The sequence below is a fragment of the Molossus molossus genome, unplaced genomic scaffold (genome assembly GCF_014108415.1).
Source record: "Molossus molossus isolate mMolMol1 unplaced genomic scaffold, mMolMol1.p scaffold_m16_p_11, whole genome shotgun sequence".
Lineage (NCBI taxonomy): Eukaryota > Metazoa > Chordata > Mammalia > Chiroptera > Molossidae > Molossus > Molossus molossus.
In genome coordinates, this window is record NW_023425346.1 from 102,413,828 (window position 1) to 102,425,979 (window position 12,152).

Consider the following 12,152-nt stretch of genomic DNA (forward strand, 5'->3'; position numbering starts at 1 on the left):
AAATACGTATTTGCGTAGATTCTGTGAAAACACAGGCCCCTGGTACGAGCCAGTAAGAGATCAGACTCTGCTCCAGTAAGACCTTCCTACCCGCCTCGCCTCAGCAACGTTGCCCCTCTGACCCGAGCCCTGGCTTTTCCAGCATGGTCCTCCTGGCCCCCCCTGTGCCCCTGTGCCCTGCCGTCGTCACTCCAGATGCGTCCTGGGCTCCTGTGCCCCTGAGCCCTGCCGTCGTCACTCCAGATGCGTCCCGGGCTCCTCAAACACCCCGCTGTCCTTAGTGAATTCACCAGGGCCACGCTGCCTCATACTCGTCTGACCTGGCTCCTGGCCAGCACAGTGGGGACGTCCCCTTCTGGGTGAGTCAGGAACCTAAGGAGGCAGGAAACAGGCAACGAGCCCAGCGCCCCTACCTGCCATTCCACAGTTTTGCCAGAGTGTATTACCGCAAGCTTCAGGCATGTCGTTGTCCCCACATACCAGCATGCACCCGAACGGATAAGGACACCATGCCATAATCCCACCTGGTAGAATTAACAGTAACAGCGCCTATCGCTATCCAGTTCCAATCGAATTTTCCTGATTGTTTCGGCGACCTCTTTTTTATGACTGGCTGGTTCGAATTGGGATCCAGTTAGCTTGTGCTGCATAACAAGCTCCCTTAAAATGTGATGGCTTCAAACAACTATCCTTGTGAGTGTGAGGGCGCTGGGCTGGCCGGGTCCCGGCTGAGTGGTCGACGGTGGCTGCTGTCCGTGTCTGGACGTCCGTGTGCAGACAGCTGGGGAACAAGGATGACGCCGCCCGAAAGCCAGCTTCGCCGCGCACGCGCTCGTCCCTCTGCTTGGGGGACTTTCCCGCCCCACTGGCTGGAGCAGACCGCAGGCAGCCCTGCCTCCGAGTGGGCGCTGCCCAGCAGCGTCGGGCAGGGACAGGAATCCCTGCAGCTGGCTGGCAGTTTTCCACGCTAAGGCCGACAATCGGTTCTCCTGCCCCTGAGTCTCTCTTGTTCTAGAACAGTGTCTCCTGCAGGTCTTTTTTCACGTCCCACAGTAGATGTCCTCACAGAGGTAAATACGTTTGTGGCCCATGTGGGAACAGCAGCCCCACATAGTGCTGTGTGGACCTGATCCGACCCCAGGGCCTGCAGCAGAGAGCGGGGGAATTCAGGCCTCGTGTTGTTGTAGAGAAGTGGATTTTAGAGACAACAGATAGGCATGCTTGTGACCAGGCGGGTTAGGTTAGGGTGTAAATAGTGGTTTCTAGTTAGGAAGTGATAGACCTGTGGTTCCCTGCAGTGCACGCCCAGGTGGTTCCCTGCCGTGCACACCCAGGGGGTTCCCTACAGTGCACGCCCAGGGGGTTCCCTGCAGTGCACGCCCAGGGGGTTCCCTGCAGTGCACGCCCAGGTGGTTCTACAAGGTTGTCAGGAGTCTCGGGAACAATGGTGCGTGTGGCACAGAGTGGATGCTCCAAGTTTTTATTTAGTAGAATTGAATCAGCAAAAAATGAACAGCCCTGAGATAGTGGGTCATAACCAGCTGAAAGCAAGAGAGAAAAACAGTAGTTCAAACCTGTATGAATAAGCCACATAGTAAGGGTAGCTGTTGTTTTGTAGACATTTTATTCTGTACATATATGTGTATGTTCTGGGTCACACTACAAAATACGTTTGTTTGTTTTTAAGTTTATTGAATTGAAAATCACAACAAAAGTAAGCAAATTATTTTTTAATTTTTTTCTTTATTGATTTTTAGAGAGAGAGGAAGGGAGAGGGAGAGAGAGATAGAAACATTGATGAGCGAGAACATTGATTGGCCGCCTCCTGCACGCCCCTCCCTGGGGACCTGGCCCACAACCTGAGCATGTGCCCTGACTAGGAATCGAACCAGCAACCTCTTGGTGCGTGGGTCGACGCTCAACCACTGAGCCACACCAACCGGGCAAAAGTAAGCATTTTAAAGGGAAGAATTCGGTGGCATTTTGTGCATTCACAGTGTTGTACAACCACCATCTCCACTTAGTGCCAACAAGGAGTATTTCTTAAACTGGATTCATGTTCATTTATTTTCAAACTATTTTTTATCTATAGCAGTTCATCGATCTGAAGAAAAGCACAGGCCCTTCCCTCAGCTCAGGCTGCCGTAATGAAATATCACCGACTGAGTTGTTATAACAACAGAAATTTTGTTTCTCACATTTCTGGAAGCTGGAAGGGAGTCTGAGATCAAGGGGCCGGCAATGCAGGTTTCATTCTGAGGCCTCGTGGCTTGTAGGTGACCGCCATCGCGTCGTGTGTTCACATGACCTCTTTGTGCACGTGGAGAGGGAGAGAATGTGTCCCTTTATAAGGATACAAATCCTGCTAGATCAGGGCCCCACCCTCATGACACTCCACCCTAGGTGCCTCGCAAAGGCCCCATCTCCAAATCCCATCACACCAAGGCTTCGACACGTGGATTTTGGAGGGGGCACCAGCATTTGGTTCATGGCAGGGCTCTCCTGCGAAAGGCATCTACCTAATTTTGCTAACTTCGGGAGAAAGCAGCTCGCTTTGGGATGTGTGCTAGCAGCTTCGTTACCATGGAAACCCTCTAGTGTGCGTGTGGCATGACCGGGAGGTGAAGAGGCACGTGCAGCAGACGTCAGCCTCACCTCGGAGAGGACAAGGGGTGCCATGACCAGGACCCTCTGCCTCCACTGTGCACAGCACCTCATCGTATCTCCCCGGCCCTGCCGGGCAGGGCGCACGCTCTTCTGCAAGTGAAGGAAAGGAAGTAGGAGGGAGGCCTGGCCACTTTCTCAACATCACAGTGTGTTTACTCATCAGAGGGCCTCAGAACCCAGGACTCCAGTTTGGGGCTGTTTGTACAGCATGCTCCTGTTGCCCGGAGACGGGGAGCATCATACCGTTCTCAGCACAGTGCCTCGAGATGGACATTTGAAATCTGTCTTGGGGGATCTCAGCATCCGTGAGGAATGAGCACCTGTGTTCCGATTGTGACGGGGCCACATGTGGAGGAGAGTAGCTGAACTTGGAGCAGTGGCGAGGAGAGGGGATGCTGGCTCCATCCTAACAGAGAGACTTCTCTCCCACTTCATCCTGTCTCGAGGAAAGCTGGAGTGATTTCCATCCCTGGCCGCATTCAGCAAGGTCTTGTTACTGTGGAAGAGATCCAAGCAAGGGATAGGGTGTGGACTAAATGCTTTCCAAGGGTTTCTGCCCACCTGGAGAATCCACGGGATTCCGTGGACGATTTCGGGTATAAGCCAGGCCAACCCGTAAGCGCCCTCTATTCTCCAGGTCCGTGGACTCAGGGGTACATGTTAGGATTAAGGTGGCTTTCAAAGCTCCCCTTCCCTGGCACTTTTCAAAGTAGAGTTGCCTCACTCTTGTCATGGGTTCTCTGCTTCAGCAAAACGAAGGCACCGGGAGCGGGGTGTCCACGGTGCAGCTGTGGTCAGCAGGGTGAGCCAGTTCCCTCGTGTATGTGCCCCGACAAACCCCGGAGATGATCACCGTACCCAAAGCCCACGAGCTTCTTAGCGGAACATCGCCCCCCACGGGCCGGGCTGGGAGCGGTGTCCGGAGAGGCGGCAGGCGTGTTAGCCCATCTCATGGGGCGCTGACTCCAGACACAAGAATTGCTGCAGCCCGTGGTGCCCAGAATTTGAGAATTCACAGACCAGTACATTTCTGAAAGAACTGTAGGGGAAGGTTGGCAACTCTGTGTGATCCTCACCTGAGGATATGTTTATTAATTTGAGAGAGAAAGAGAGAGAAACATGGATCGGTCGTATGCCCCCAACCAGGGATCGAACCCACAACCTAAGTATGTGCCCTGACCAGGAATCGAGCCCGCCGCATTTTGGCGTGTGGGACGACACCTCAACCAACTGAGCCGCCCAGCCAGGGCAGGTGGGCGACTTTTTGTTTTGGCCAAGTAAGGAGGTTTTTTCCTAAGCTACATCTACTGTCACCTTTATTTTCTGAAAGAAAGGACACTCTGTCCTTCTGCTGAGCAGCTGCACTCTGAGATGTTTGTGGGTCAAGCGACGTGCTGCATGTGGTTCGCTCTCCAAAGACTCAAAAGGAAAAAGTGACCGGGGTCGATGAACACAGCTGCTCGATGCGCGTCGTCGGGCCACGGTGCCGACTGGGTTCAGGGCGTTACCCCAGCTCTTCTCTGTGACGCTAATGTTCACAGTACATTCTAGAAATGCAAAACTGGGGACAGGAGGCAGGTCAGTGTTTCCCTGGGGTCAGGGGAGTTGGTGGAGGAGTTGATTGAAATGGGGGCCAGGGAACTCTTGGGGGTGATGGGAGCGTTCTGTGTCTTGATCATGGTGATGGTGAAACTCAACAGACTGTATACCGGAAGTGAGTAAATTTGGTTGTATGTGAAGTATACCTCAGTGAAGACAGGGAGGATGAAACAGGACAAATTTTTAAAGGTTTTTTTTTGTTTAATATGTTTTTATTGCTTTTTAGGGAGAGAGGAAGGGAGAGAAACATCAATGTGAGAGAGATACATCCATCGGCTGCCTCCTACACGCCGCCTACTGGGGATCGAGCCCACAACCCAGGCATGTGCCCTGGCAGATCATAGAACCCAGATCTCTCAGTCCATGGGATGACGCTCAATCCACTGAGCCACACTGGGCGGGTGAAACAGGACGTTTTAATATAAAAAATTGAGAACCTTAGAACCTTAGAAAAACGAACACTCCTTTGTACTGAATACATTTGGTTCTATGAGAACACTCACAATAGTGTCCTTATTTTTCTCATGCCTCCTCCAAGCAGAGAAAAATTTATCAGAGATCAAGGGTGGGAATGACTGCCAGAGACCGCATTTCCCAAAACCAGTGTTAGTTCCTTCATGTGTATCTTTGCTGATTGTACGTGTAATAAGTATGAAAACATCCATGTGTGTGTATGCATATATAAATATACATGTGTGTGCACATACACACACAGATTGTGTCTTTGCTAAATCTGATCACACTACACGTACCGTTCTCTGACCTTCTTTGTTCAGTCACAGCCTCTACTTTCCTATTCTAGATATTTCCATCTTACCTTAGACCAGCGGTTCTCAACCTGGGGGTCGCGACCCCTTTGGGGGCCGAACGACCCTTTCACGGGGGTCACCTAAGACACAACAGTCGCAAAATTACAGTTATGAAGTAGCAACGAAAATGATTGTATGGTTGGGGGTCACCACAACGTGAGGAACTGTATTAAAGGGTCGTGGCATCAGGAAGGTTGAGAACCACTGCCTTAGACCACATTCAGTCTCCTACATCCTGTTGGTCCATGTGGGCATCCAGCCTGGGGCCAAACATTACATCTGATACTGAGTCCCTGCAGTGTCTTTAATCTAGTCCATCCCTTTTCTGTGGCATTGACGTATGAAAGACACCAGCTACTTTCTGGATTCATCTGGCAGCTCTGTTGTGTCCTTTCGTTTGTTCCTCTGCTCTTGGGATTTCCCACGAACCAGAAGTCATGTCTGAAGTCCTGATGGATTCAGTCACCCCAAGGCGACACATCACATCTGGGTGACTGAGATTGACCGTGGACATGCCCGGTTCTCCACTGTGCAGTCGGGTTGCCCCTTGCGATGAGCCTGGGATCCGTAAGGCGTCCCCTGGGTTCTAGGGACAGCCAGTTCCCGTGAACTTTTCACCTGATGGTTTTGGACACCAGTGAATAGTTTTTGTCTGAGTCAATAACTCTTCATCAGTGTTTTAAAACGGTTTTCGTGTTACTCAGGCATGGCAAGGCCAACAGATCAGGGGACAATTGCCATTGAAATGATAGTTTGTTCCAGTTTCCCCAAAAGACCCCCTACAGGGCCACAGGGAGAAGCACCGGGTTGTTCAGAGGCAGAGGAATCAAGAGCCTTTCTGTGGTTTCCACAGGAAGGAACTGGTGAGGCAGGACGAGCCGACTTCAGATGGGCAGGCTGGAGTAACCAGAGGCCCTGGGTGGAGGGGCCTCCCCAGCTGTCTGCCCCCCGGCCTGGAGGAGAGGCAGGGCCGCAGAGGCTCCAGGGGGAGACAGGAGATGTGGAGATGTGGTCGGTTAGTTTGCATCCGAAAGGCAGTCATTTCCCCGCCAGGTGTCAAGGCCCCAGAAATACAAAAAATAAAAGGCCCTGGCTGGTTGGAGTATCGTCCTATGTACTGAAAGGTGGTGGGTTCAGTTCCTGCTCAGGGCGCATGCCCAGGTTGTGGGTTTGACCCCCAGTCAACACGATCGATGTTTCTCTCTCCCTCTTCCTCTCTCTAAAATCAATTAAAAATTTTTGTTGTTGTTGAAAGTAGTACAGCTGTCCCCCATTTTCACCATTGACTCCCTCCTTCCGCTCTCCCCCCCACCCACTCCCCCTTCCTCAGCCTAGTGTCCATGTCGAATGGTTGTGCATACATGCATATAGTTCTTTGGTTTATCTCTTCCCCACCTCCTACACCCATCCCTCTGAGGTCTGTCAGTCTGTCCCCTACTTCCATGATTCTCGATCTCTTTTGGTCAGCAGCTTATTTTGTTCATTATGTTCCACAAATAAGTGAGATCATGTGATATTTGTCTTTCCCTAACTGGCTTATTTCACTTAGCATAATATTCTCCAGGTCCCTCCATGTTGTTTCAAAGGGTAAGAGGTCTCTCTTTCTTACAGCTGCGTAGTACTCCATTGTGTACGTGTACCACAGCTTTTTTATCCACTCGTCTACTGATGGCACTTGGGCTGTTTCCAGAGCTTAGCTATTGTAAATAGTGCTGCTATGAACATAGGGGTACATATATTCTTTCCAATTGGTGTATCAGGCTTCTTAGGATATATTCCTTAAAAAAAATTTTGAAGGCATGATTTATACAATCAGTTGGTCAAATGATGTTTTTCTAAGTTTATAATTTATTTTACATTTATTAGTTGGCATTCCTCTATAAAAAATAAGTTCTTTTCCCTGATAAGTTTGGCTCAGTGGTTAGAGTATCAGTCCGTGGACTGAAGGGTCTTGGGTTTGATTCCAGTCAAGGGCACATACCTGGGTTGCAGGTTTGATACCTGGCCCAGTCGGGGTCATGCGGGAGGCAATCAATCGATGTGTTTGGTTTCACATCGATGTTTCTCTCTCTCTCTCCCATCCCTCCCTCCTTCCACTCTCTCTAGAAAATCAATGGAAAAATATCCTTGGGTGAAGATTAACAACAACAACAAAAGTTTTCTCCCTTAGAAATTAAAACAAGTCCCCCCAAGTGTATCTGTTTCTAGCTACTACACTGCTGCAACCCAGTGACTCATTAATTCACTCAGCGTATAGGAGGTGCCTATTGTAGGTGCTGGAAATGGGCTAGGGAAAAATGTTCACAAACTCTAAACTCCTAGAGCCTACATTCCAGTAATGGTGTGGCAGGGGACAGGCAATAAACAAGCTTAAAAAGTAAATTATTGCCCCGGCTGGTGTGGTTAAGTGGTTGGAGTCCCGGCCCACAGGCTGAAGGGTTGCAGGTTCAATTTCAGTCAAAGGCATGCACCTGGGTTGCAGGTTCGATTCCCCAAACCTGGTCAGGGTTGTGTGGGAGGCAACCAATCGATATGTCTCTCTCACACTGATCTCTCTCTCCCTCCCCCCTTCTACTCTGTCTAAAAATCAATGGGAAAATATCCTTGGGTAAGGATTAACAAAAAAAAAAAAAAGTGATATCTTGCATGTTAGATGACCGTAAGTTATATGGGGAGACAATGCAGAGGAGGAAGATGACGGTGTTTGGAGAGGTGGTGCAAAATATTGAGCATTGTCCCATGGACTGAGAGGTCCCAGTTCGATTCCCAGGCAGGGCACATGCCCAGGTTTCAGATTCAATCCCCAGTAGGGGGTGTGCAGGAGGCAGCCAATCAATGTTTCTCTCTCACATAGAAACTATCTCTCTCTCCCTAAAAAAAATCAATAAAAACATATTTAAAAAAAATATATATATAGGATGTGGATGAATAGGGTGACATTGAAGTGAAGGCACCAAGGAATGAAGGGCTGTCTGTGGGAAGAGTGTTCCAGAAGCGGAAACAGTGAGTGCAAAGGCCCTGAGGCAGGCTTGAAGAAAAGCAGAGGCCAGTGGACTGGAGCTAAGTGGTGAGATGGGAGAAATGATGTCAGAGATAGCAGGAAAGCCAGGGCGTGCAGGCCTTGCAGGGAGTGTCCAGACTTAGGAGGGAAGCCACTGGCATGTTTGGTAGAGGCTAACACCCCAAACAAACTTTCCGCTTGGACTTGATTCATCCGCAGACACCGGCTGAAGTCCAGTGTGTGAGTAAGTGGGGTAGTGCCGCAGCGTGTCACCCAGTCACGGCCGGTGTTCTGGGGGCAGCGGTTGTTCTGGGCACTGGGGTCCGAAGGTGAGGGGACCGCCCGGCGTGGGTCCCTGCCCTCGTGGAGCCCGGTGTCCAGTGTCGAGTGCTCTGTGCTTCTAACGTTGTCCTGGAGCATGGGGAAGGTGCCCCTGGGGAAGGGACCCTGAGCTGGACTCAAGGGTGCAGAGTCAGCGAGGCGAAGAGAGGATCCTTTGGGCACAGAGCGGTGGGACTGGGGTACAGGGCCATGCAGGGGGTGGGGTTTGAAAGATGTGTGCCTGTCTCCGAGAGCAATGGGGCATGGTAAGCAGGGGTGCAGAGCGGGGCCTGAACGGACCTGGGGAGGGGGCAGTCAGACAGCAGGAAAGCAACGTGGCTGCTGGGGACTCGGGGAGGCGCTGGGCCCAGAGAGCCGTGGACATATTCCAGAGACACTGGGGAAACTGACACACCTGTGGCCCGATCAGCAGGACCGTGGGGTGGGGAGAGGCACCTGTCCAGGCCAGCTTGCCCAGCGCCAGGGTTCACCTTGAGGTTGGCATCTCTCCTTGACCTTTTCTTTATGTCCCTGCCCCCAAGGTGGCATTAGCTGCCTGCTGAGGTGAATCAAGTGTGTCAAGTGCTCACAAATCCCGTCCTTTGCAGGGATAATCGGTCTATTTCCAGAACCCAAAGAGGCTTAGGATGAAAAGGAGCTTTCCTTGAGCCGCGGTCCCTCCCTCCAGGCCGTCCCCACTCGAGTGGGAGGGCTCCCGCCCCGGCCCCCGGAAGGAGACCCTGGCCTAATGCCTGGAACTGCTGAATCAGCGTTCACCGTGCGGACACTAATCCAATCTCCACTCTGCTCCGTACACGAGATTTGGCTTCGAGAGTCGAGACCTGGGTGCTGGGGCCCTGCTCCAGATCCCCTACAAATTCCTCACGCGGGTCAGCAGGGTGGACAGCAAGGGCTGGCCGCCCCCGCGGAGGACACGGAGACCTTCTCCCCCCGGGCCCACAAGGTATGTGACACCCTCGAACAAGCCTCTGAGACCTGCGGGGCAGGCCCAGGGAAGAGCCAGGGTCCGGACGATGGGCAGGGAACCCGTCGGTCCCCGTCGCGCCTGTCCTGTCCTTGTGAAGGAGACCTGGCGTGCGCGGAGCCCGGAAGCTAAGGCGACCTCTTCACTTTCTGTGCAGCGGGTGGGGTGTGGAGGGACAAGTGAGCGCCACTGGCCACAGAGTGCTGGACGGGCCTAGCCGGTGTGGCTCAGCAGGGAGAGCATCAACCGGTGGACCGAGGGGTCTCGGGTTTGAGTCCAGTCAAGGGCACGTCCCTGGGTTGCAGGTTCCATCCCTGGTGTCTGTGTCCGTCCCTCTCTCCCTTCCACTCTATCTAGAAGTTAATGGGAAAATATCCTCGGTGAGGTCTAACAACAATGAAACAAAGTGCTGAAAGAACTTTTGGGGATTTAATCCACTTTGAAAATGGTATTTTTGAATGGGGCTATGCTGTGCTTTTTGGGAGCCTGTTCATTTTAATTGCCATTAGACATCATCATGATGCAACCGAAAGCCAGTCAGGACGTAAAACCTCATTGGGACGGACTTCCTGGCGAGATCCACTGAGAAGTGTCTGAGGCTCAGCAGTAAATAAAAACACAGCGCACCCCACTACCATGCAAACACCCCGAAACCTTATTATTTATTTATTTATTTAATCCTCACCCGAGGACATTTTTCCATTTTTGTTCAGATAGAGTGGGAGAGAGAGAGAGAAAGAGAAACATCGACATGAGAGGGACACATTGACTGGCTGCCTCCCACACGACCCCAACCAGGGCCGGGGACAAACCACAACCAAGGTACATGCCCTTGACCGGAATTGAACCCATGAATCATTGGTCCCGCGGGCCGACACTCTAACCACTGAGCCAAATCGGCCAGGGCCCGAGGCCTCAATTAACCAAACGTGGCACCGAGGAGGTAGAAGGAAATGTCTGATATACATGATATACAGTGTCTCACCAGTGGGTTTTCTACCCAGAGTGCTCCTGACTGTGCATTTAGGATCGATTTTACCTTCCCCAGCCTTGTAGCACCTGTCGCACCTCCCCAGGTGGAAGAAGCTGCCTGAGACGGACAGCATGGCTGCCAACGTCAAGGCCAGCAAGTCTGCCCCCAACCACGTGATCTTCAAGAAGATCTCCCGGGACAAATCGGTAAGTGGCACAGAAGTGAGCGGCTTGCTGGAGATGTTTGCTCGCTTGTTTGTTTGTTTCTTCGAGGAGCCTTTTCAAGAGCAGATATGATCAACACCCTGACCCTCCACGCCTGTGTTCTGTCTCTGCTTGAGACGGACGATGAATGAGATAGAAATGAATAAGTGAACTGCAGAAACAACTGCTCTTCCATTGCAGCAGACTTTAGTCCTGAGACCCTTCATTTTCTCCTGATCTCTCCATCCCCATCCTCCTCACTCCCAGTTTCACTTCTCTTCCTAGCCAGCCTTGACCCCACGACTTACCATTTCAAACGCGGTTTGGCTGATAACTGTATGTGGCCCTTTGCCTGCCGGCTCACTTCCCTGCCCTGATGCCACGCTGACCCAATGCTCCACCTCCTGGGCGCCGCCCCGAGCCACGCGCTCAGCCTGGCTGGGCCTTCGGGGCCACGGCCACGGCTTCCTTTCCACCTCACCGCCCTGTGGCTGCGTGGGCACCAATATCCTGGCAAACTGCATACCCGGCAGAGGTAATGCCACTGTTGTCTCCATCGGGGGCACATAGATGGTCTAGATGTGCGCAGGAACTTCCTGCGATGGGAGACCGGGGAAGGTCCACCCCAAAGCCTCCGTGGCTGGGGTCTCCTTGCTCCATTCGATGGCTTCTTAGTGGCCAGTCATCTGGCTCAGCTCTATCTATACAAGCTGCATATGTAATTTTAAACTTTCTAACAGCCACCTTGAAAAGCAAGAAGAAACAGGTGGGATTCATTTTAATATGATATTTTACTTAACCCAATATATCATGTCTTCCCTTCTTCCCTGGTGTGTACCCCACATTTACAGCACGTGCCGGTCAGGGACGGCTGTAACACAAGTGTGCACGCGCCCCTGTAACTAGTAGCTACCGTGTGGGAGGGACGGTGTGGCTCTGGGTCACTCTCAGTTGCCTTCCGAAGCGCTCACTGGGCTCTCCAAAAACTCGGCTCTTTCCCGTGTCACACGGACAGTCGGGCTTTGCAGAGTCTCCTCTCGGAGCCGCATCGCCATCATCGAGCACCCTGATTCTTCGGGGTGACCATTGGGTGTCCCCCAAACTTTCATTCTCCACTCTTTTCCAATGTGTGTCTTTCCAGCGTGCTCTGTCTTGACCTCTGGCAGAAGAGAGACACCACAGCTGCTGGGCCATGGCATTTATCCACTCTCCTGTTCCTCCCACCTAGATAGACACCCCGCACATCAAGACAGAGGTTTTTGTATCATGGAGCAAAAAGTAATCCATCAATCAATGTCTCACGGATTAGGATCATTCCAACCGCAACCTCTGTGGGTCCCGGCATGGAGTGCAGGGCTCGGGGGCCACTTCTCTTCGGTCCTCTCCACTCTGCCCTCTTTTGTCATCTGCATTCTCCAGCTGGTGGCCAAGGGGCTGCCCAGCTCCAGGTGTCTCGCCCTCACTTCCCTCCAGAAAAAGAAGATGCCGTTGCTTCCTGGGGTCTCTTCTGAAGAGTGAGGAGATAAGCCCTGGCCAGTGTGGCTCAGTTGGTTAGGCGTCATCCCTTGTAGTGAGAGGTTGCTGGTTCAATTCC

The 12,152-nt window shown here is 52.0% G+C and overlaps 1 protein-coding gene across 3 annotated transcripts in view; it reads left to right on the forward strand.

Annotated features, from left to right (window-relative positions):
• Positions 1–12,152, forward strand: part of ATG16L1 (autophagy related 16 like 1) — a 79,743-nt gene that overhangs the window by 41,450 nt on the left and 26,141 nt on the right. Inside the window, exons 1-2 of one of the 3 annotated variants that reach the window (XM_036253855.1) lie at positions 9,177–9,361; positions 10,431–10,561. In XM_036253855.1, coding sequence (XP_036109748.1) covers positions 10,487–10,561 — 75 coding nt within the window. In that variant the 5' untranslated portion in view covers positions 9,177–9,361; positions 10,431–10,486. Of the gene's footprint in view, positions 1–9,176; positions 9,362–10,430; positions 10,562–12,152 lie in introns of those variants that run through there. The other 2 variants (XM_036253856.1, XM_036253857.1) reach the window with 2 other exon arrangements.